The sequence below is a fragment of the Symsagittifera roscoffensis genome, chromosome 5, assembly GCF_963678635.1.
Source record: "Symsagittifera roscoffensis chromosome 5, txSymRosc1.1, whole genome shotgun sequence".
Taxonomy (NCBI): domain Eukaryota; kingdom Metazoa; phylum Xenacoelomorpha; order Acoela; family Convolutidae; genus Symsagittifera; species Symsagittifera roscoffensis.
Genome location: NC_087066.1, coordinates 22,366,718 through 22,390,524, shown reverse-complemented (window position 1 = coordinate 22,390,524; position 23,807 = coordinate 22,366,718). Strand labels below are relative to the sequence as shown.

General features: G+C 33.3%; 1 protein-coding gene across 1 annotated transcript in view; it reads right to left on the bottom strand.

Annotated features, from left to right (window-relative positions):
- LOC134846654 (uncharacterized) overlaps window positions 1-23,554 on the bottom strand; it is a 46,992-nt gene extending 23,438 nt beyond the window's left edge. The window contains exons 1-2 of the mRNA XM_063864039.1: window positions 23,198-23,554; window positions 22,884-23,092 (exon numbers count right to left, since the gene is read on the bottom strand). Coding sequence (XP_063720109.1) covers window positions 22,884-23,092; window positions 23,198-23,554 — 566 coding nt within the window. The remainder of the gene's footprint in view (window positions 1-22,883; window positions 23,093-23,197) is intronic.
- Window positions 23,555-23,807: the final 253 nt, after the last annotated feature.

Below are 23,807 nucleotides of genomic sequence, written 5' to 3'. Positions count from 1 at the left end.
CGCCCCAGCGTTTAGTTAGGATTGTTTATGCTTATAGCGGCTTATAAAATGCTGGACTCTGGTTGGCTGAAAACTCAGAACTCAGAACCAAGCTAACGTCCTCCTGCTATACAGATTTGGACGTGAAGATGTCACCTTGGTCTCATTCTGGTCTCTTTTTTGATGTAATCGTGATAACATGATGTAATTGGTGGCAGCGACAAGTGAATTGCCATTTTCCTTAAAATTTCAAAACAAAAAAGGAACCAGGGTTGTATTTGAAGATAAAACATTACTATATCATCGAGTATCTTTGCTACATGCTAAACATATCACTTTGTACTTTACAAAAAATAGCGTTTACAAAAAAATCCTGAAAAAAAGTTTTTTTTTGAATGTTTCATCACTTTTTAAAATACTTTTCTTAGAGGGCATTCGGAACATGTGGAATTCGCAACTATAAGTGGAATCTGCAAATTTTAAGCGGAAACCGTAAATTGTAAGTGAGTTAGGACTGGAGTGTATAACTCATAGAGTAATTTCGGATAGGGTACACCGTCTGCTCGTCACGCTATCTTATTTTCGGCCGGATAGATTCGTGCAACTTCTTAGTCTAATACCGATCCTAATCTTACTCTTATACTATCTAGTCTCAGGTTGTTTAACTAGTCTCTGCTAGGCTCAATAGATCTAGGGTATACTGGTTTATTGCGGCTGCTGAAGTGCTCGGGAGAGTCCAACTAATTTCTAAGTTAAATTCAAATCTCTCTGGTGCTGAAATTACAAGTAACTTCAGCACTTACAAATAAGTGGGTTGTTAGTTAGATGGATCATGATTGGTTAATATTAAATACTTTACATTGGTAAAACATTTAATTTATCCAATCATAAAATGTAGTTTAGATCAGGTTCCACCCATCCGGGTTTTACAGAGTTTTTTAGAATAGTTCTTTTGCAATTCGAAGGATGGATGATGGAAGTTGGTGTTTGGCGAACATCTTATTTCTTCTGTTTCCTTTTTGTTAAAGAAGTTCCAGGAAGCTGGAGTTAGAGACATAAGACGTTGTGTCTTCTAATGACAACGACTAAGTCTTCGCAACAAACTCAAATCTGATTTCAGAATGGTTTGCTATGTCAGGTTTTTCTGTTCTGCGTGGAGAACTTCTTTTGTGTATGATCTAGTTTGGGAATGGCGTGGAGATTGTGCGTGGAGGGGATGCCTGGTTACTCGGATCTGTACGTATACTTGAACATCGAGGTGGTCATTGGTCTAGTTCAATGAAGTCCTTTTCTGCGAAGTCAAGTCGTACTCTAAATCCTTTGAGTTGTGATTGTGAGCGGCATATCGATTGTAGTTGGTCATTCTCTCTCGAGTGTAGTGGGGTCGTCTTGTCTTTTGATGTTCGTCCTTGGTGTTGTATTCTGATCTATATATTGCATCATGTGATTTTACATTTTATAAAACTTTTATTAGTTTAATATTTTTTAATAATGATTTTAGTTAGTTGTTTTCACAAAAGCTTTTTGTTTTAGTTCGGTTATTTTGAAGAGTTACTCACACTTGAGTAGCTCTTATTAAAAATAGTGGTGTGGTCACAAAGCGTGGATGTAGCGCGGTGGGTTAGGCCGGCTATAGAGCATGCTCAGGACGTCCTTCCTGGTGGGTTAGGCCAGGAGTGGGAGTATGATTTCATGCGGTTTTTGTGAGGGGTCCTGTTATGTGACAACGTTTTATGTTGGGTTTGTTGTGGTTTTACTTATGTTTTGTTGGTTGTGTCCTTTTTTCAAAAATCAAATTGTTTGTGGTTATGGGTTTGTCTTTCGACTTTTTTGTGTTTTATTATTTCTTTCTTAGACTTTATAATAGTCTTCAAAAGAATAAATTATCCAGTTTTAAACTGGGTTAATCCGGTTTGGGTACCGTTGGTTTCCTTTTCTTAGTCATGCTGTTATTCTATGATTTGTGGTATTTAGTAAGCTGCGTTGGTTAGTTTTGTTTAGTATATGATTCCTTTCCAACCGGGTTAAAGGAAAGTTTGAAACATGTTATTATATGTTAGAGTTGTTGAGTGTGAAAGCTTGAAACTGAAATTCATTATTTTAAACAATTCTTCGTGGGCGAGCTGTGCGAGTGTGGATAGAATTTCTGTGCGAATGAATGAAAATATCAAAAGGTTAGTACTGCAATTGCATTTTATTAATTTACTGCATAGAATTTGGAAATTTACTGCTAGTTATGGGGGAATTTTAAGTTACAAATTTTCATTATAATTAGATTTACTGCTTGTGGGGAAAATTTTAGAAATGAATTTACTGCATTGGTATTAAATTTATAAATTTATAAGTGTAAGAGATTAATAGAATTGTTGAAGTCTGTTTGATGAAATTTGCGATCTTTATTTGTTTTTTGTGGTTTTTGTAGGTGATCGTCGGATGAAGGCTAAAAATCTAAGGAAAACATGGATAAAGTATGGTGAGTTTTTTAATATTTCAATTAGTTAGTTATATTCATTTAATTCATACTTACCTGTTAATCGTCGGGGAAAAAACCGTGGGGGAAGATGTCGTGAATTAGTTCTGAAGTTGTTAGTAGTTTAGCTAAGATGCGGATGATATTTTTAGTCTGAAGCAGTGGCCAAAGCAATTGAAGTGCCTTAATAGTGGTTAGTTCTTCAGTGCCAACTGCAAACTCATAAGGTGTGTTTTGGATTAGATTATATAATTTATGATTGAATTTAGTGTTGTGGATGAATTCTAAAATTGGGATTTCTATAGGTTGTACAAACTCGTGCGGGATAAGGAAGGGTCGGGATTCTTCGGCGTTGAAGGTCTTGGTGATGGGACAGAAGATGTACATTTGGGTTATGGGGTCATAATTACGAAGAATACCATGGAGGTTAGTGTCTTTAATACAATATGTGAAATTTAGGAAAAATGGTGAAGTGTATTTGGAATTAATGAATTGAAAACGATGGTGTGGTTGTCTAGAGGGTGTGTGTAGGTCAAAGTGATTTTGGATGAAGCGATAATAACTATATGTGTGGGTTTGTTTAGTGCGCAACATAATATCGTGTGAGCAGTGTAAATCTCTTTCGTGTGGTGCAAGGAAATGAAAGGTTAGAGAAAATATTTGGAAGCGTTCTTTGAAACTTTCGTATGCTTGTGTGTCTATTAGTGCTTCTGAAATAATGTGATCAAACTTTCGGTCGAAGATGTTTAGTGTAAATATATATGGTGTCTTGATGAAAAATTTCTCGGTAATTTGTGGATTAGCGAAGCGATCGTCGTCTAAGAATTGATCTTGGTTAGCTCTGATGATGTTGTGATCATAGTATTCGAGTGTATATTCGTTAGCTCTAGGTGCAGTGTGTGTTTTTAGTGATTTTTTATATCCAACGTAAGTAAATTGTCTAGCGGTTAGTGGTGTAGTGAGTCGATATAGCATGTCCGTATTTCGCTCTATATCGATGTGAGTGTTAGATAAAGGTAAGCAAAGAGGGTTAGTAAAATGATAATATGAGGTCCAAGAGAGAGTGGGCATTAAAACGTATTCATCTACGAAGTTGCGTGTTTCGTTAGTGTCGTGGGGGGTGTTTAAGGTGTATTGTGGGAATGAGGGTAAGGTGATGGCTAAAAATTCTTTTGTGTTAGTATGCTTGGGGTGGTTGATGTATTCACGGGCTGTTCCTGGTTTTGCTGGGAAAGGATGGTTGGGGAACTTTCTTTTAAAAGTGCGGTAAGCTCTATTAGTGTTGAGTGAAGATTCAGTTGATGTGGATGATGGTGCTAATGATTCAGTATAATTTGAAGAGGGTGTAGGGGTAGGGGGGTTGGATGAATTTATTGTGGAGGAGATTTGGTTTATGGTTGGGGTATTAAGGTGGTAGGGTTGTTGTTGAAGGGTAATAAAATTATCTAGCTCTGGGGAGATTCGGGGGGTGTCTGGAGAATGAGATGATTGGTCAGAATGGTATGAGGAGTAGGTTGGGGTAACTTGGGAAGCATAAGAGGGTGTGGGGGTGATTGGGTCAGGGTTATTGGATAATATGGGTTGAAAAGGGGGTTGAGAAAAATTAGAAGAGTTATGAAAATTATTGGATGGGGATGGTTCTGAGTCGGCAAATTCATCGGGGGTTTCAATATTCGGGTTATTGAGTTGTGAGATGGAATATAAAACTGAGATGTGTGAATTAGTGTCGGAATTCATGCCTGATGTTACATTACTAGATGGAAAATCGGGTGGCGGAAAAGCAAAAAGTGGTATTATTGGGATTGGAGAGGTAAGATTGGTTGGGTGGGAATTTGATCGGTGTAGTGATCCAAGTTGGCGGCTCATCGTGGGCTAAAAAAATGATTATTTTGAGACTGAAAAGCGGTGGTATGGGGTTGTTCAATAATTTGTTCATAAGTATTATCATCTTGTGACTGGTGTGTCATTATATGTTGGATGGGACTTTGTGATGTGGTGAGTCGAAAATTTGGATTATGTGTGATGGCTAAGTTTCGAAAATTTCGTGGGACTAGGGATAGTGGATGGTTATTTGGTAGGGGTGGTAATTGTGGTGCCGTTGGCGTTATGTCTACATTGTTATGTTCTTCGTCGTGTGTATTTTGTCGTGTTGCTATTTTTGTGTTATATTCCTTTATTTGTGCGTCTAAAAGAATTTTGTTTATAGATGTAGAAAAGATTCCAAAAAATCCTGCAAAGAGTATGCGTGCTACACTTGCTTGTCGATTGACCTGTGTGTGTATAGCACATGTGTTGTAGATTCCTTTTAAAAGTGAGAAAATAAATCCAATAAAGTTAAACATTGCGTATAAAATAGTCAATTTTTCTAAGATGTAGTAGGGCCATCCTAGAAAATCGAGGATCTCATTTTTGAGTGTAACAAAGCTAAAAATGTTAATTGGTGATATATCTTGGGGACGGTATTTTTCACCGTTTAGATATATATAATCTTTAATGTCTTTAAAATATCCGCTATAGTCTTGCGTGTAGATATCGGCAAATCCTGCGGTTTCTGCAAGTTTGCGTAAATTTTGGTCTATTGATTGTCTTTGTATAGTGTCCATTTGTGTTAATAATTCTTGGAATTGTTGTGTTCTAATGTGATGTTGAATATCTGATTTTGAATAGATTCCTATTGATTGTAAGTCTATATTTGGGTTTCGAGCAATAGCGCGAATGCTTTCTGGTGAAAATTTTTTGAGTGATTGCATTAATGTGGGATATGGAGTGAGAAGATAATATTTATTTTCATCAGGGTTTAGTTGTACTACATTGTGGCTGTTTTCTGATCCACATGGGACTGCGGTATCCCAGAAATAGGTTCTTCGTGAAAGTGTATCCACGAAATGTACTTTATTCTTATAAAAGATAGGGATTCTTTTATAACATCGTTTATCTTCAAAAACGTATAGTGGTGATACTTTTTTAGTACAAGTATAAAATCATAAGATGTTTCCTTCATAGTCTAAAAAATTTGATCTATTTCCAGATAATAAGTATCCTGCATAGGGTATTTTTAATACTGCTAGTGCAAGTGATTGTAATATTTGTGTTCGTTCTAATTCGCATAGGTGGTGTAGTGTTTCTAATTCGGAGAGTGACATTTCTTGAAAAATTCGGCTAATTGTATAATCTAGTTTCATATCTAAATGAATATCATAGTGGATATTACCGAAATATGTAGTATTCATTAGTGATAATTCTTGTAAGCGTGTGCTTCTGGTGTCATGGGGTTTTAGATGTCCACCAGGTTGTCCGTTGCTTTTTTCAAAATTAACTGGTATATAGGATGTTCCTTCGTTTAGAGGATGACCTGTGGCATATGGGTCGATTTTTACTTTTCCAGTGGTCATGTCGAATCCTTTTTCGTATTCAACTAATATTTCAGAATATTGTGTTCTGTGAAGTGGATTCCTGTATTTACATGCAAGTTCTGTTTCTTGATATATTTGGAAACGTGTCAATTTGTTTTCTATATTGTCTATGTTTCTAAAATTAGAACTTAGTTTTCGTGATGGATGGACTTGTTCATATGGAATTGATTGTATAAAATATTTTTCGTGAAATTTTATCATACGAGCGTGTATTTTTGCTACTTGAAATGTTGTACATGTATCTTCGGGGAACCAAACAATTGTAGCTTGTGTTCTCGTTGTAGGGTCGCAATAACCTTGATCATTTTTACAAGGTAATCGGATTCCTTGATAGATCATTGTATTATCTGATAAATCTCGTGTTAGTTGTATTTTTTCGAGTTGTATTTTCCAATCAAAAAACATTATTTCTTGGTATCCTTTATTTTTTGTGTCTGCTTTGCAGTTTGATGGGTCATTTATACCAATGTGTGGTATCCAATGTTTATCGTGTAGGTCATAGGTTAATCGTCCGTGTGCGCCGTTATACGGGTATTTTTCGTCTAGTTTTATATGTCCTTGGTGTCTTTCAAGTTGTGATTGATGTACAGAGTCTGGAAAAACTTGAAAATTAACTAACTTTCTTTGGGAGTTTTTATTTTGTGTGATGTTTAGTCTAAGTAATTCATTTTTACAATCGTCGGGATTGAGATGTAAAAGACGTTCTATATTACTTTGATAGAATGATTCATGGTCAAGTCGGTTTTTGTTTCCGTTCGAGACTTGTGAGCAATGTACTTTCTTTTCGGAAAATGTTGCTGTGAATTTATAACCTGTAACTGTTGTTGCTCGGGCTTTTGAATAGAGTGTTGCTATTACATCTGTGGTTTCTATAGCTTGTGGTTCTGTTTCACATTGTGATACTTGATTTATTGCATATTTGTGTAGTGTTTTTTGTTCATTTTCTTCACAATCGTAATGTGTTACTAATAAATCTTGTGGTCCTGTACGAGGGGAAGGGTTTATGTTTTGATTTGAGATTACTAGAAAAAGGAGTTGGAGAAAAATTAATAATTTTAGAATATACATGTGTATGATAATCCTGAGTATGGATTATAAAATGTAATGTAGCCAATTGTGTTTTTGGTATATCTGTCGTATTTGTATATTACTTCAGTAGTTATAAACGGTGGTGGTAGTGATTGAGCTGTTATGTTAGGTGGATTTAATGGGTAGGGATGTTGGGTAATATTGTTTAACTTAACTGTGATTTCAAACTTTAATTGTAAACTGTTTTGTTGGAGTATTTGAATATTGTGATCACGGATATCGTTGTGAATATCTTGGCGATATTGTAATCTATTAAGTGCCCAGTTATGAAGGCGGTTACTTTCCTGATGTTGTCCAAATAATGGTGGAGGTGCTGTAAATGTATTCCAATCTAGTCTTAAAGGAATATTTGTTGTTGATTGTTCTCGATATCTGGCGTCGAGATTATTTGGAAAATTTAAGTTAAAAGGTGGTGGTGAAATCTGGCTTATTGATGGTGTTGATGGTAGTGATAATGTTTCTGGTAGTGATGAGGATGTTGTTGTATCCGTAGAAATATCTATGGGGTCATTGACTAAATTTGGTTCACCTTGTGTAAATGAATGTGTAGTCCAATATGGAAATCGTGATGTTTGGTTTGTGGGGTTGAAAGGATTTTCACGTATTTGCTCAGATGTTGGTGTTGAACCTAAGTAATCTGATGGTAGGCTTGAGGTGCTACGTTGTGAAAGAAGCGTAGGGGTTTCTGGTAATATACCAATGGGGTTTTCTGGAGTGTTTTGTGATGGGGATTGAGGTATATCAAAATGAACTCGTGGAGTTTGAAAATTTCTGTTTCGTCGAGGATGTATAATTTGTCTATTTATTTCGACTGTATTTTGGTTTTGACTAGGATTTCTTATTCTACTTAGTTCTTGTGGTAGTGTTGGGTATAGGTTATATGTTGGTTCGCTTAAAGGTGCTTGTCGTTGAACTGGTTCTAGTGGTTCTGATAAACGAGCATGTCGTTCTTCAAAAGTGTATGGATTGTCTTGAAAAGAATTTCGTGTAGATGTTTGAGGATTTTGAGTAGTTGAAGGTGGTGTTTGGTTATCTTGGGATGATGTCGGTGAAGACTGATTCTGTGACTGTTGGGTAGCAATTTTTGATGGATTTTTGAATTGTTACTTTAGTGGGAAGGTTTATGTTTATTATAGTATTCTTCCAAAAAAAGAATTAGAAGGATTGTTGCTAGGGCAAATGTGAAGATTGCTTTCTTTATACATTTACATATTGTCAAAATGAGGGATGATAAAAATGTTATGAAAATTACAAACAATAAAAAAATATCGGTTCTACTGAAAATTGTTCGTATCATTTAGACAAGTTATATGACTCGTACCTGTGGATGTAATCAAGGGTTTTGGAAAGTTGGAGGAATAGTTCGAGTATAGTGTAGAAAATTAAAAAAATGTTACAAAAAATGATTAGGATTATTAGAAAAGATTCAAGTATATCAAAAAGAAATATTATAAAGGTTTCAAGTATTGTAAAAAAATGTTTAAGATTTATGAGTATTTGAGTAACTGATTGAGAGAAGAGCATTTAAGAAATGATCTCTTGGTCGAATATTTTTTGCTGTTTGAGGCGATTTTCTAGTGTGGTCGGATTATTTATTAGTTTTTTGACAAGTGGGTTGAGTTCTGTAAAAAATTGTTGGGGGCAATTTTCATGGTGACTGGGAGGTCGTCTTTTTCTTTATTTTTGTTTGTCAAATGATCCGGGGTATGGTGAGATTTTTATACTTTAGGCTAATTAAAATGTTCATTTTGTTACTTTAGGCTAAGTTAACAAATTTGCTTTGGGGGTATTCGTGGTCTGAGTTGGGGAAATATTGTTGATCTTTGGGTTATTAGATAAGGGAGGGGTACGGTATTATGGTGATATTTATTTTAGTTGTCAAGTTGGAGTGGTTTGCTTATTTTTGACCTGGAGGTCGTAAAGTTATAGTTATAGATGTGCCTGGAGTTCTATATGATTCGTCTAATTGGTCTTAGTTTGAGTTAGAGAAAGTGACGGATTGGATGAATCCTATTGGTCTATTTTGAACTAGAATTATTACGTACTTGTCAGCATGTTATTTTGAAAAATAAAAATGAAAAATGTTTCGAAGGTTTCAAGATAGTGAAGTATAATGTTGAAATTACTTTTGAAATTCCACTTTCTTTAAAATTTTAGATTGGGGGATGAATATTTTATAGTTTTTACGTGGTTGATTTCGGAGTCTTGTTGTTTTTCTATTTTCTGATTTGTCGATTTGTTCTTGGGGTATTATTTGTTCGGTCATTTTTCTATTTTTTCTTTGTTTTGGTGATTCTTTATGGTTTTGTGTATTGATTTTGGTGGCGATTGGTTTTGTGTTTTGATTTTCGGTGGGGTTATCATTTTGTTCTGTGTTTTTCAGATGTGGTTCATTTTGAATGATTTTTAATCCTGTGAAAGAATATAATTGAGTTAATTCGCGGAGTGCGTATTCTTTTGGGTAATAAGGTAATAGGTTGTTTCGATGTTGAACGATTTCTTTTTTGTTTGAGTCGGTAATTTTATATGTGACATCAGTGGGTTTTGCAATTATTTGGTATGGTCCTTTTCGAAGGGGTTGTAATTTTTTAGAAATTCCTTTTTGTGTATTAAAATTAGGTATTAAAACAAATGTTCCAATTTTTAATTCGGAGGCTGGTGTAAAACGTGAATTGATTTGTTCATTAATGTTTTGTCTTTGTAATAACTTTTTTGTTATTTTTTGATAAATTTCATTGTGTTTTTTATCTCTATTTAGAATCCATTCGGTGTGTGTACCGGAGGCTAGTTTAAGAATTTGTGGGTGATGAAAATGATCTTCATCGTGTGTATGTAAAGGTAGGTTATAACAAATTGAGTCTTTATTTGGTTGACAATAACCTTGTGCGTTTTTATGAGAATTCGCTGTAAACATTATTGGTTTGCGTGGCTTTTGGTTAAAAACCATTTCGTATGGTGACATTCCTAAAGTTGTCGTAATTTGTGAATTATACGCTAAGGGAAATAATTTTACATCTGCTGACCATTCGGTATATTTTGTATCATTTCCGTTGATGATACATCTAAGATATTCTTGTAATGAACGGTTCATACCTTCGACTAAGTCGTTTGTCCAAGGTGCATGAGATGTACGTGGTTTGTGTTTAATGTTATATAAATGACATAGTGTGATAATTTCATTATTTATGAATTCTGTACCGTTGTCTGTAACTAAAATTTCTGGTAGTCCGAATTTTGCTATCCAGTGTTCATAGAGTGTTGTGTAAGCGTAATAAGCGTTACAATGTGGTACTGGGTTAAGTGCTACATAATGTGTAAATGCGTCAACAATTACCATAATGTAGGAGTTTCCTTCTGATGAGGGTGAAATTGGTCCTTTAGTATCAAATGAGATACGATGATTAAAGTACAAACTTTGTCCTTTAAAATCTTGTTTTTGTGCTATTTGTTTTTGATTTGGGTAAGGTTTATTTAGTTGACATACTATACAGTCATTGCATAGTACTTTTATCCAAATTGGTGCATTTGGGAAATAAAAGTTTTGTATAAAGTTTGAATATGTTTTCTCTGATCCAGAGTGTCCTTTAATATTTTGTGTATGTGAAATATTAAAAGCTATAAGAATCATACTTAAAGGGAGACATGGAACTGTAGATTCATTCAGGTTATACTCTAAAAGGTCTGTATTTTCGTTAATTGTTGTGTTGTTAAATTTGCGAAAGTATCGGAGGAGTGTTTTGTTTCCTAGAATGGTTGAATCTGCTTTGATAGGTTTAGTTTTATATTTGTGCCATGATTTCAGTTGTCGAATTACTGGGTCAAGGTTTTGATATTGTTTCAGTGTTGAAATTGTAATTATTTCTGTTGGGGGGAGAAAAATGTTTTCGATTTCTAATTTAGATAAGGGTATTGTATCAAGTGGGTCGTGAAGGTCAAAAACTTGATTTATTGTGTATTTTGAATCATTTGTTTGTGGTCCTGATAAATTTATTTTATCAGTTAAATCTTCTTTTTCAATTAGTGGAAAATGGTCTTTCTTAGGCGGGTGTTGTTTTGTTCGTTTTTGTTGGGTGTTATTTTTTATCCATTGAGAATATGGGATTGGTTTGAAAGTTGATGTTCCAAGTAAATCAACTTCATAATGATTATTTTGACAATCTAAATAAAGTGGGAAATGTTGTAAATTATTTATTTGTGATTGTTCAATATCAGTTTTTACTGCATATTTGCATTCCAATCGGGGTGATGTTTCGTTTTCTGCAAGGTAGAATTTTATGTTTTTGGGTATTTCAACTGTTGTTTTTCGTGTAAGTAATTCAGGTGGTGTATTTCGACTTAAGGTGTCTGGTAATGCAAGATTTTTTCCTGCAGTCCAAACTATATGTAAGTTTGGAAATTTCATTAGAATTAGTTGAAATCTGTAAACTCGGTGGTTTGGGTTAGATTTTTGTGTAAAGAGAAAGATGATTGGTTTATGGTCTGTGAATAGAACTGTTGGATGTTTTGATCCAAGTATCAGAAATTCATATTCTGTCAGTGTATATATTATGGCTGTACATTCTCTCATTAGAGTTGAGAGTCGTAGCTCTGCTTGAGTGAATAATCGAGAATTTGCTGATATGAGGTTCATTTTATTTGTACCATTATGTGATTGTAATAGTGCTGCACCGATGCCAAAGTTCGAAGCATCGCACATTGCATAGAATGGTTGATTAGGGTCTGGAATTGTGTTTGAAATTTGTTCAGTTAAAAGTTTCTTTATTTCTTCAAATCGTGTTTGATGTTCTGTGTTCCATTCAAAATTATTTTGTTGTCTAAGGATGTTATAAAATGGTCGTAGATATAATTGCATTTTATAAACATATTTACTTAAAAAGTTTAACATTCCAAGAAATTCTTGGATTTTCTTTTTATTTGTTGGTGGTTGAAGTTTTTGAATAGCGTCAATGCGTGATTTCAATGGAGTGATTGTTTTTCTTTCTATATTATGTCCTAAGAATTTAACTCTTGTCAAAAAGAAGTGTGATTTATCGGGGGCGGCCTTCAGATTTTCGTTCTGAAGTATTTGGTGATATTTTTCTAAAACATTGAACATCTCGTCTTTTGTTTGTGATTGCATAAAAACATCGTCTAAATAGGTGATTGCGTTTTTCTTGAGTATTAGTGGTCTAAAAATTTTGCTCATAAAAGCTGAAAATGCTGCTGGTCCTATGGATATTCCATAGAATAAGCGGTTGAATTCATATTGTTGGTTTCCGATAACAAATTGTGTTAAACGTCGTGATTGTTCATCTAGTGGCATTTGATTGTATGCACTATTCATATCGGCGGTTGTAAAGTATTTGCCGTTTATTTTTGTTAAAATAACTTGTATTGGTTCAATGGGCCAATTACATTTTGATTCATCTATAAGTGAATTGAGGTATCTAGCATCGAGAACGATTTTCAATGATTCTCCTTTAGCTAGTATGATAACAGGGTTGATAAATGTGTTGCCTTTTGGTTGTTCTTCTTTGTTTACTGGTGATATAATGTTGTATTGTTCTAAAATGTCGAGTAATCTGTTCACTTTATCATGTAAGTGAATTGGTACTTTACTTGCTCTCTGTTTTTTGAAAACTGCGTCTGGTTTTAACGGGAGATGTAGTGATGAACTGATTTTCCCAACATCGAATTTTGATGTTGCATAGACTGATGAATATTTAATTAGCTGTTTGGCTAATTTTTCGAATTCGTCTTGTGTTATTTGTGAATGTTGGAAATTAAACATTGTTAAAAATTTTTGTTGGTCCTCTGTGTAGTTACTTATGTTGAATGTAGGTTTGAAATATGGAGTTTTTGTGAAATAATCCGTATTTCTGTTTTCGTTACTTATTATATTATTTATAGATAATTCTTCATTAAGAATTGTAGATTGGCAAATATCTAGTAATTGGAGTATATTATTTACGCGATAGGCTTTTTCGTGTATTGGTGATATTGTAGCGTTGGTTTCACAATATCCTAAAAGTCCTAAAGGTAATGTTACTTGGTAAGGTGTGTTGTTATAGACATGTAAGGAAATGATATCGGAATTCGAATTTTTCAAATATTTTATGGATGAGATTGTGATTTTGAAAAATTTGTGAATAGGTTTGAATTCAAATTCTGACATATAAAATTTTTGTTTGTTTTGTTCTTTATCATATTGGTGAACTTGTTTGATTGAAAAATTATAGATATTTCCTGATAGTGGTTTTAGGTGTTTTCTTTGTTGGTTAAATATCGGGTAGAATTTTGAAAAGAATGGTGGTTGTTTATTTAATCTTTGAAAAAATGTTAAGGATGTTTCTTTTGTTTTTGTATATTTATCTTTGATTAATATTTTACTATTTAGTATGTTAATTGTTGGTATATACTTCGAAATAAATGGTATTCCAATGATATTATATTTAATGTCAGTGATATGGAATATTTGTTTAAATGGCTTATTTAAAATTTTGCTTTGTTCCATTGTTCTGGTGGGGAGGAGAAATAATTGGATTTTTCCGTAGTTTATCAATGTTGATCCTTGTGCTGTTGCTAGTTTGCTGGAGGTTTCAAGAGGTGTTAGCTTTGGGTGTAAGGTTTTTATTTCATTCCATGTGGGGATGTTTATTATGTTTGATTCTGCTCCTGAATCAATTAAAAAATCTATTTCAAGGTCTGGTGGTTGAAATTCTTTATTTCTTGGGCTTTCTAAGAGAAATGGTATTGTCCAAATTTTTTCTTTGGGTTGTTCTTTTTGTATATTTTGATAAATGTGGTTTGTATTCAAGCATTTTGTTTTGGTATTTTTATTGGTTTGATTTGTAGTGTTAATCTCATTTGTTTCTTGCGTCGTTGGTGTGGAATTTATGGGTGTAGTGTAATAATTTTGAAGAAATTCTGATTGATTTTCATATATGTGTGATGAAAAGGGTTGTTCATATATGACAGATTCATAGTCATTTTCGACTTTTATCAAATTGATAGAAAGAGTGTTTTCAGTATCACTTTCTGAATCTGATGATGTACAGTTTATTTGATTGAGTTGTAACGTATCAGTTACTGTGTCATCAATACCTGGAGGGTCTGATGTTGTTTCTGGGTTAGACTGTACTTGATTGATTTGTCTTTGATGTTTAGGTGTACTACTTCTGTGGCGATTATTAGAATTATTATAGTTATTATTATTCCGGTGTGGTGATTGGGAATAATTTCTATAACGATTATTATAACTTGAGTGTCGATTTTGTGAATTATTTCGCGATCTGTTTTGGTAATTATTGTTTGGTCTGTTATAGTTCGATCTATTATATGAGTTATTCCTTGATTGACTGTTCGGGTAATTCTGGTTTCGGTTGTTTGAATAACTTCTATTTCGATTATAGGAGTAGTTTCTATTCCTATTGTATGATGAATTTCGTGATTGGTTGTTTGGATAGTAGTTATTTCTTGATTGGGAATTAGATCTAGAAACAAATCGTTGTGTATTTGAATTTGATCTGGAGTAGTTATTTCGACTATTTGGTCTATTGTAGTGATTTTGTGATGAATTGTTCGTGTTTCTTCGTTCTGGTGATCTTCCTCTATAACTTGAGTTATATGGTGATTGATTTCTTGTATAATTTGTATTGTTCGGGAGTGGTTTTCCTGAACTGTTGTTGCTGTGGACTGTTTTGTTCGGTAGATTTTGATCTTTTTTCATGTATTGATAGAATGATTTATTTGGTTCTTTATATTTTTGAGGTTTATTTTGATTGTCTTGCTGTTTTTGTCTACATTCGGAAATACTATGTCCGTATCGTCGGCAATAATTACACCATTTTTTGAAAGATGGTTTGCCTTTAAAGTTTGGGTTCTTTTCGTAAATATTGAGTATTTCAGTGATTTTTTCAACGAGGTCTGTCTCTGATTCCTGTATATTATTAATATTAGTGGGAGTCGTTTCAATTCTATTAACGTATTGTAATTTCAGATTTTCCGTTTCTTCTAGTTTCATCGTGATTTCTGCTTGTTCTAATTTGTCTACTAGTTTTCGAAAATCTAAATCGGGTTCTCGAATTGAAGAAGGATGGGATGCTCTCTTTTTTATTGCTATTTTCCTTAATTGTGGTGTTAAGGTCATCATTAAGATTTCTGTCATCTTTGTGTTTTTATAGTCATGTGTATTTAATGAATATGCTTTTCGAACTAGTGTTTCGATTCGTACTGCTATTTGCTTGATGGTTTCGTTTGGTAATCTGCGAATTTCATTACATAAAACTCTTTGTTGTTGTTTGTTTCTTTCGGAGTCAAACATTTTTGAAAATTCCTGTGTAAACCTTTTCCAGTTTGATTTTATTTCTAGAGGTAGTACTGAAAACCATTTTTGGGCTGCGCCATCTAAGGTTGTTTGTATTAACGCTGTGCGTCGATGTATCCAGTTTTGATGTAGTGGCGTATTAATTGGTTCAGGTCCAATATTTAAAATCAGGTTTGCTGTTACTGCATTTAAATAATCTTCTACAGAGTATTCAGGGTCTGTTCCTGTGAAAACCATTAAAGGTTTGTTTGATGTTATTGATGATCCACCCATAAGGTATGGATTCATTGTCATTTGTAATGATTCTGCTGCATTTGGCATTTGAGAAAAATTCGAAAGTTGGTTTCTTGTTATTTCATGTTGTTGGAGATAATATGGGAGTGGTATTTCATTTTGCATTTGTGATGCTTGATACGAGTGTGCAGTCATTGGATTTTGTTGTTGAATTGGTTGAAAAGATTGTGTATTAATTAGATTTTGTTGTTGAATTGGTTGTTGATGTTGTGCATCTATTGGTTGTGGAGAAAAATTTCTATGATTTGTACGTGTTTTCTGTATTCCTTGTCTACGATATTCTTGAGTATTTGGTGCAAATATATCTGGTTGTAAGAAATCATCATCTGAGGATAAATAATCCATTTGATAAGATGTCTGTTTTTTATTTTTATTTTGTTGAAAAAATGGGTAATTTTCACTGTGATCCTGTGGAGGATTTGTTTGGAAATTTATTGAATTAGGTTGGGTCATTGGGTTATCCCAATTTCGAGATCTTGTATATTGGTTAAAATTTCTTTGTGGTTGGTTATATGTTTTTGATTGATGTGTATAATTATAATTATGGTCTGTAAAGTTGTTTCTAGTGAATGTTTTGCGTGTTTTTGATGGTATTGTCATGGGTCTGTATGTTTGATAATCCATATGTGAATATTTAGGGGCAACCGAAGGTTTAACGGTTGATTGTAAGGTTACCTGTGTTTGTGAAGGATTTGTATTTCTTGGTGTTGTTAAATTTGGGCGTATTGGTGAAATACTTTGTTGTGTAGTTGTTGTGTGTACAATTTCTTCATTTATGAAGTGTGATGGTGTCTGGATATCTTGTTGAGTAAGATTCCTAGTTCCATTAAGGTTTTCATTGTCTATAACTGTAGAGTTTAAACTATTATTTTGTGTATCGGGCAAAAATGTATTATAGTTTAATGGTGTTGCATCAATGGTTAATGGTATTACTTTTACATAATCTCTTATGTAAGATATCGTACTTATTGCTTGACTTGAGATTGATTGTGGGAATCTTATAAATGCGGGATGAGACCATTCGGGGTCCCAAACATAATCTGATTGTTCTGTGATAGCGGTATCATCGTTCGAGTTTTGGGGTCTAAAATTTTTTCTTGCTTGTGCAATTAAATCAATATTGTGTGTGAAATAATCTATTATGAACCATGCCAAAATTTTTTGTAGATCGTGTTTTGTATGTTGTGAAACGTCGTCTTTCGTGAAATTTTCTTTAATGATGTTTAAATAACTAGAGAGTAGTGTGATTTCATGTCGTACTCTTAAATGTTTAGATGTTTCTGTCGGTGAGACATTTGTTATTGGGATTTCGTTTTCTAATATCGAAATATAACTATATATTATTGCGAAAACTTCATTGGTGAATATGGAGTTTGCTCTTTGTGAGTTATGATATTGGATGCTTTTTATATATTCTGAAAAAACTTTTGAAAATTCTAAATCAAGATCGTCTGTTTGAATTGTATATTTTCTATTATTATGGTTTGGTGAGGTGAATTCTATGGAGTAGATTCCATACTGTTGTGTTATGTTGCATATATCTTTTAAGTAGTGGTCTATGATTTGTCTTTTGATTTTTACATCTGGGAACTCTGTTTTACATGGACTAATTCCGGGTTCAAATAAATTTACGAGTAAATTTTGACAAAATATGTGTTGTCCTCTATCAGTATCTGCGTCTACTATAAAAGGAAAGATTTCATCATCATCTGGACTTTCTTCACCTGGGGTGTGCGTTGAGCTCATTTTTTCGTTCGATGACTGTTAATATGTAATTATCAATGTGTCTAATTGGTTGATTCCAATTGTATAAATGTACTGGTTTGTGTTTATACTGCTTTTTTATTCTTCTTTTTCCTCTTTTTGATGAATTTGAAGTTGTTTCTGAGTCAGAGAAATATAATTGATCGTGAATTGGGCAATTTTTATCTATTGATTCCTTTAGTTTGTAAAGTTCGTCTAAACTATTGGTTTCTGATTCTGAAAATGCGTTTCGATTTTTTGAAAATCTTTTTCGTGTTATTTGTCTTTGTTTCGTTATTATTTTTCTTTTTAGTGTTTGTCGTTTTGTTCGAATGTATCCAACTGTTTGTGTATGAGGTGTGATTACAAGGTCGTATTTTTTGTTATCTATTTCACAATTGTGTAAAACGATTGTTTGTTTATTTCCTAGGTTTTTAAATGACATAAGGTTTAGGATGACGGATGCAAAAGGTTGTTAAATGATTTCTATTTTCCTAAACTGTTAGTTCTTACGATTTTTTGGTTAGCTTAACCTGGGTCTGTTTGTTCAGGGTTGGAGAGAAAAGTATATCGATTCCGAAGAATGATTCTTTACTTTCTCGTGGCTAGTATAAGTTAAGGTGTTAACTTACTTAATCTTACTTAGGGGTAGTGATTGTGTTCAAGGGTTGGAGAATAGTAAATCGATCCACAAGGTTCAGGTATAATTAGAACGCGAGTAGTTCGTTAGATACTATTTTAAACTTACTAAGTCTAAGATTTATCCTGGGTCTGGTAAGAGGGGGGGTCAAGTGAAGGATGAATAACCGAAGTTCTTCACTGTTTATCCTAATTTGAATGATTAGTTTTGTTTAAAAATTTCTATTAGTCTTGGGTCTTTAGAAAGGGTTGGGTAGTGAATCGACGTTTGAGGTCGTTAGACACTAATTAAGTGGGTGGGGGAGAACAAAGTTGTTCTGTTTGATCCAAGGATAAGCCTTGATGATCAAATTTGAAATTTAATTAAGTAGAAAATGATTTAAGATCCAAGGATAAGCCTTGATGATCTGGTTTTAAAATTAAGTGAATTTAAGTTTTAATAAAATTTTAAATGTGTGTAAAGGAAAGATTTAGTGTTTTGATGATATTAGTGGGTTTATGATTTGCTGTTATGTTTTAGATGATGGAGCTGGAACAACAGGATGATTTATGATTACTAACCATTTATTGTCATGCTACTAATTTTTATTTTTTATTTTTCAATAAATATTTTTCAAACATGTTTTGTATATTACTGCAGAGTTTTAGGAAAACGATCTTAGATCTTTTTATCAATCGTTATTGTATATTAATAATTTTGTTTAGCGCCTGAAATGATTTTGAAGATTAACTTCAAGGTTTTATGTTTGCAAATGAAAATCTAAATTCATTGCCAGTAGTATTCTAAATATAAAAGTTTGTTCTGGTTTTTGCCTAACTATCATATAGCTATATGGCAAGTTTCTACTTTGTCGTATGTCGTCTCTGGTTCGAGGTCTTCTTCCAATTCCGGGTAGTTCTGTTATGGTTCGGAATATTGGCTCTGATCTATTGAGTCGTAGAGACATTTCGATTAAATTATTGTCGTATAACATTTTTTAAATGTTTTTGTCTAATTTCTAATCTATTTTGGTTAATTCTAAGCTATTAAGGTCTTGTTCGAGACTTATGGTCGCACCAGATGAGTTAGGACCGAGTTGGTTAACTCATAGAGTAATTTCGGATAGGGTACACCGTCTGCTCGTCACGCTATCTTATTTTCGGCCGGATAGATTCGTGCAACTTCTTAGTCTAATACCGATCCTAATCTTACTCTTATACTATCTAGTCTCAGGTTGTTTAACTAGTCTCTGCTAGGCTCAATAGATCTAGGGTATACTGGTTTATTGCGGCTGCTGAAGTGCTCGGGAGAGTCCAACTAATTTCTAAGTTAAATTCAAATCTCTCTGGTGCTGAAATTACAAGTAACTTCAGCACTTACAAATAAGTGGGTTGTTAGTTAGATGGATCATGATTGGTTAATATAAAATACTTTACATTGGTAAAATATCTAAATTATCCAATCATAAAATGTAGTTTAGATCAGGTTCCAGAAAGAACTTTACGATCGGGCTCAAGTTTTATCTACTCAATTTGTACGCTGGTACAGGTATTAGGAAAAAATTTCCCAAATAAGTTGAGTGGTATATCATCCTGAGGTCAATTCAAGTTTTCATTGTTTCAAAAATTTCAAAAATTCATTCATAAAAAATTTTAGATTTGTTTGATTTTCGCACTATTGAAAGTGGGGAGGATTTTGTTTTCGTGTTTGTTTCAGTTCGCTTTTTTTCAACGTTGAATCAGATGCAACAGAAAATTGTCTAAACGGATTGAGTGAAGCATCATAATGAACATTTTCAGTCGTAATTTGAACTTTCCAGTGTCAATAAAAACTGGTTCGAACTTGTTGTGTTTTTGTTAAACTTCGAGCGAGTAAGGCGCGAGTGAAAAAAAGAGCGAGCAAGCGAGCAGGCTTATTAAGGAAAAAGCATCAACCCAAAATCATCTCATCTATCCCATTGCTGATAGCAATTAAAGCCTAAGCAAAAAAAGGCAAGAGCGAGTAAAGCATGAGAAAACAAATTAAGGAAGGATGAACAAAATTATTTTTTTTGTTTCTTTTTGCTTTGTTTTCAGTCATTTTTTGACACTAGTTGTTATTGTATAGGAGCCTATTTTGCTATGACTGCCGTAAATTGTGCAGATTTAGCCTTGAATTTGGATCCTTATCACATAAGCAATAAAAACGACGCTAATTTTAAAAAAAGAATTTTTCTGATGTAGTAATTTTGAAAACATTTTCTTAAAATTCTGTACAATTTTTTCAAGTATTTTTCTATTCAATTTTCTCAAAATTGCAAAGGTGAAAATTCAACGTAACTTATTACTCATTTTCTTCCGAACTTTATCCTCTACTATTGTGGTTTTTACACATATGTCTTAGTTCTGTTTTTTCTGTACTGAGTAATTTCAACAGGACTATTTTTTCACAGTAAAAATCATTGTCGTGGTATAGTAAAACTTATTACTGCAAAAGATACCTGATGGGATTGTAGCTGATACAATGGGCTACTTTTAGACTTCCTGACTCAATATTCTCATTGCGATCATCTTCATCTTGACCAGACAATAAATTTTGGGTAAGCTATGTTCGTTTTTAGCGTGCATTTACTAAATCTTAAAGTCCAAGGAAATTATTTCAACGGAAAAATATTTTGAATTTGGTTTTTACTCTTTAAAATAGTTTTATCATTGAAACAGAAAAAATTTAAAACAAAAGTAAAAGAATACAAACTAGTTTGAAATATAGTTGCTAATAGTTTCAGTTAGTCAAAACTAATTTACCCGAATTGTCTGTTAATTGCTGGTTTTCTCAAGTTAAGGAGTGCTTATCATTTACAAAACTTTGTAAAAAAAGTGTACCGTGTTAAATTATGTTCTTTCAGCTGTACCTCCTTGCGACTCAGAGCGCACTAAGCGAGTTCTATAATCTCTTTTTGAAGAAAAAAGCAATCAAAAATTTGTGAAAAAGATACAAAGTCCTACATAAAAAACCAACTAACTATAGCAAAGCATATGTTATGCAAAGATTCTACACAATTTAACTTATGTTTCTCTTTCAAAAAAATTTAATCAATAGTTTTATCTCACAGCTTCAGAACCGTGTGAGTAACCCTATCTCCAAGAACTACTGATCAGCTGCATGTGTTTTCAGTGTTCCATTTTTTTTTCTAAATCCACTAAAAACACAGTTAATCAGTTCAGGTTTTTCTCTTTAGTTTCCCTTCGCTCCCAAAATCATCTGATACCTCATACTTTTTGCATCCTCCTCGTGATTATCATTTTTTGTCGACCTTTCTCATTTTCAGACAAAACAGACTCGATGCAGTTCCACGAAGATATAATGAATATATCTTTATTGTTCCTCTTGGTGGTTATTTTTTTGACGCATCAAGAGAAAAAATCTGGCTCAGTAAAGTTTGATTCATACTGATTTAAGTTTTAAACATTTTTTTTAGTTCAAAAGTTTTGTAACCTGTACTTTTCCATTTTAATACAAAAAACATGACAAATTCAGAATTTACCTTAGAGATCAACCCAAGGGGCAATTTTTAAGTACCCGGACAATTATTAGGTGGCCATTGAGTTTCTTGATTTTTTGTTAATAACCACTAATAACAATAATTTCCTACAAGCCTCTATTTTCGTAATCGGTTGTTTTTTTTTTTGAAAAAGCGGTTTCAAAAGTTCACGAAAAGTACTGTTTCTTAGCTACGGTAGATCCTTTTGGCTCAGTCGTGTTCTGATTTCAAATAGAAACAGAAACATGAATTATTTTATTGCGTTCACAAAATGTGACGCCGCCGCCACCACAAAAGAAATATGTTTTTATTCCCTTGCAAAAGGAAGGGAAATGCAATTGGAATAATTCGTATAACGTTTTAAGCATTGAGAATTGAAACGACTATTCTCATTCAATGCGAATATTAACGATTCCTCTCGTAAAATACGAGCATACGAAACCTTCTTCTCGTAAAATACGAATGTACGAATAGAGAATACGAAGTTAAGAAGTAACTTCTCATTTGATACGAAAAGTGGCGTGATTTCCCCATCTGAGTATAAATAGAAGCTCAAAACTACGGGAATTCATACCCAACAATATCTCTTCTAACACCACAACCTCCCTCTCTAATATCCCAACAATATCTCTTCTAACACCAACACCACTCTCTTCTAACACCCCAACCAATCTCTAAAATAATATCTACTCTCAGTAAAAATATCTCTAATCTCACCGTTAAAATAGATATTGAGTCAAAAGGCAACTTGCTGTAAATTCATACTAACTTCTTTTCTAATAAAATATTTCTCAGCGGACTTTAGATTTACTTTCTAAGGTAGAAAGTAAAAAGGACCCTTTATTCCTAGCAAGCGTTTTGTCCGACGTATATAGTTTTGCTAGCGTAATAAATTGGTGCGACCAGTGAGGCTCACCTTCTAAAAATTCGCAAAAATTGCTAAAGTCTCAAAAAGAGATAAAAAAGCAAAGATTCCAATTCTCAAACTGGAGAATTGTTGAAATTTCTCTTACAAATAAAGAGAAGTAATAAATTTCCAAATCGGAAATTTAAGTTTTCTAAGCAAATTTATAAACTTTTATCTCTTTCTTTTTTTAAATTTTAAGCTAAATATAAAATGGCTGATACCCCAATATCCCATCCTCAGGAAAGCTTCTATGAGAACACTCGATCCGCACCTGGATCACTTTCTCAATCCAAAAGACCTAAACGGACAAATCGTCCTACAAACTTTTATGGAACTACAATTCCATCCAGTATAATTGGCAAATTTAAAAAGAAATAATAAACACCAACTATTTATTTGGCCAAAACTAATATTTTTTAACATTCTTTTTTGTTGGCCTTTTCTTTTCTCTTTTATAAATATTTTGTTTGTAATAAAACCACAAAACACCAAAAATAAACATATTTATAAATAGATTTAAAAATTACTTTTATAAAGATTAGACTTTATATCCGTGTAAGATTTGACTAGTTTAACAGCCGCCATCTTTTCCAGAGAATTTTCAGCGGCCCTACTCAGGCTCCTCACTGCAAACTGCAGCGCTGAATAAGGCCGCCACCAAGCTTGATAGATTTCTTCTAACATGATATCCAGCTCTATCTTTCTCCTAAATTCTTCTTCTATTGCTGGCTTTCTGAAGAAATCTTCTTGAAACTAAAACAAATTTATATACGATTTCTATGTTGCCATGCCACTTGAAAAAAAAATTTTTTTTATGTATTTTTTTTTAAATTTGGGTGTATTGTAAAACAAACTTACATCCTCTCCAAAGAATAAGGACAAAAAGTCCATTGTTTCTTGTGAAACCACATTGACTCCACTCCATGGGCTCCATAGTTTCTTGGCGAGGAACCTACTCTGAATTGAGCCCAGCTCAAATAATTCCTCGGCATTCACTACCGGATACTTAAAGATATAACTCCGGTCCATAAATATCATAAATTCCATAGGCGTTAAGTTTGTCCCTTTCTCTACTAGCCCGTCGTAGATTGCCACCCTTCTCTCGACTTCCTTGTCCTCCAGCAAGGCTTCATGTTTGAAATTTAGCTCATTCCGTAAGTTCAAAAACTTCTCCGGGAAGTCCACCAGATTATCTTCAGGATCGATGAAATTCATTTTGGACGAAGAAAATTTTTTTTTGAGGATAAAATACAGATAGTTAAAACTGAATGGAAAGCAAACAAATGATGTTGCTTTTAGTCCTCTTTTATGAAGAGATGTTTCGTTTTCATTTTCCTCCTCCAATAGGGAAGGGGATTGCAGTTGTTAAAAATTAACATCAGCATAAACGAATAAAAATCATTTCACTGCTAGATCTCAACAAATCAAAACTAAGTGGAAAAACCACGACTGTAAACCAGAGTGGAAA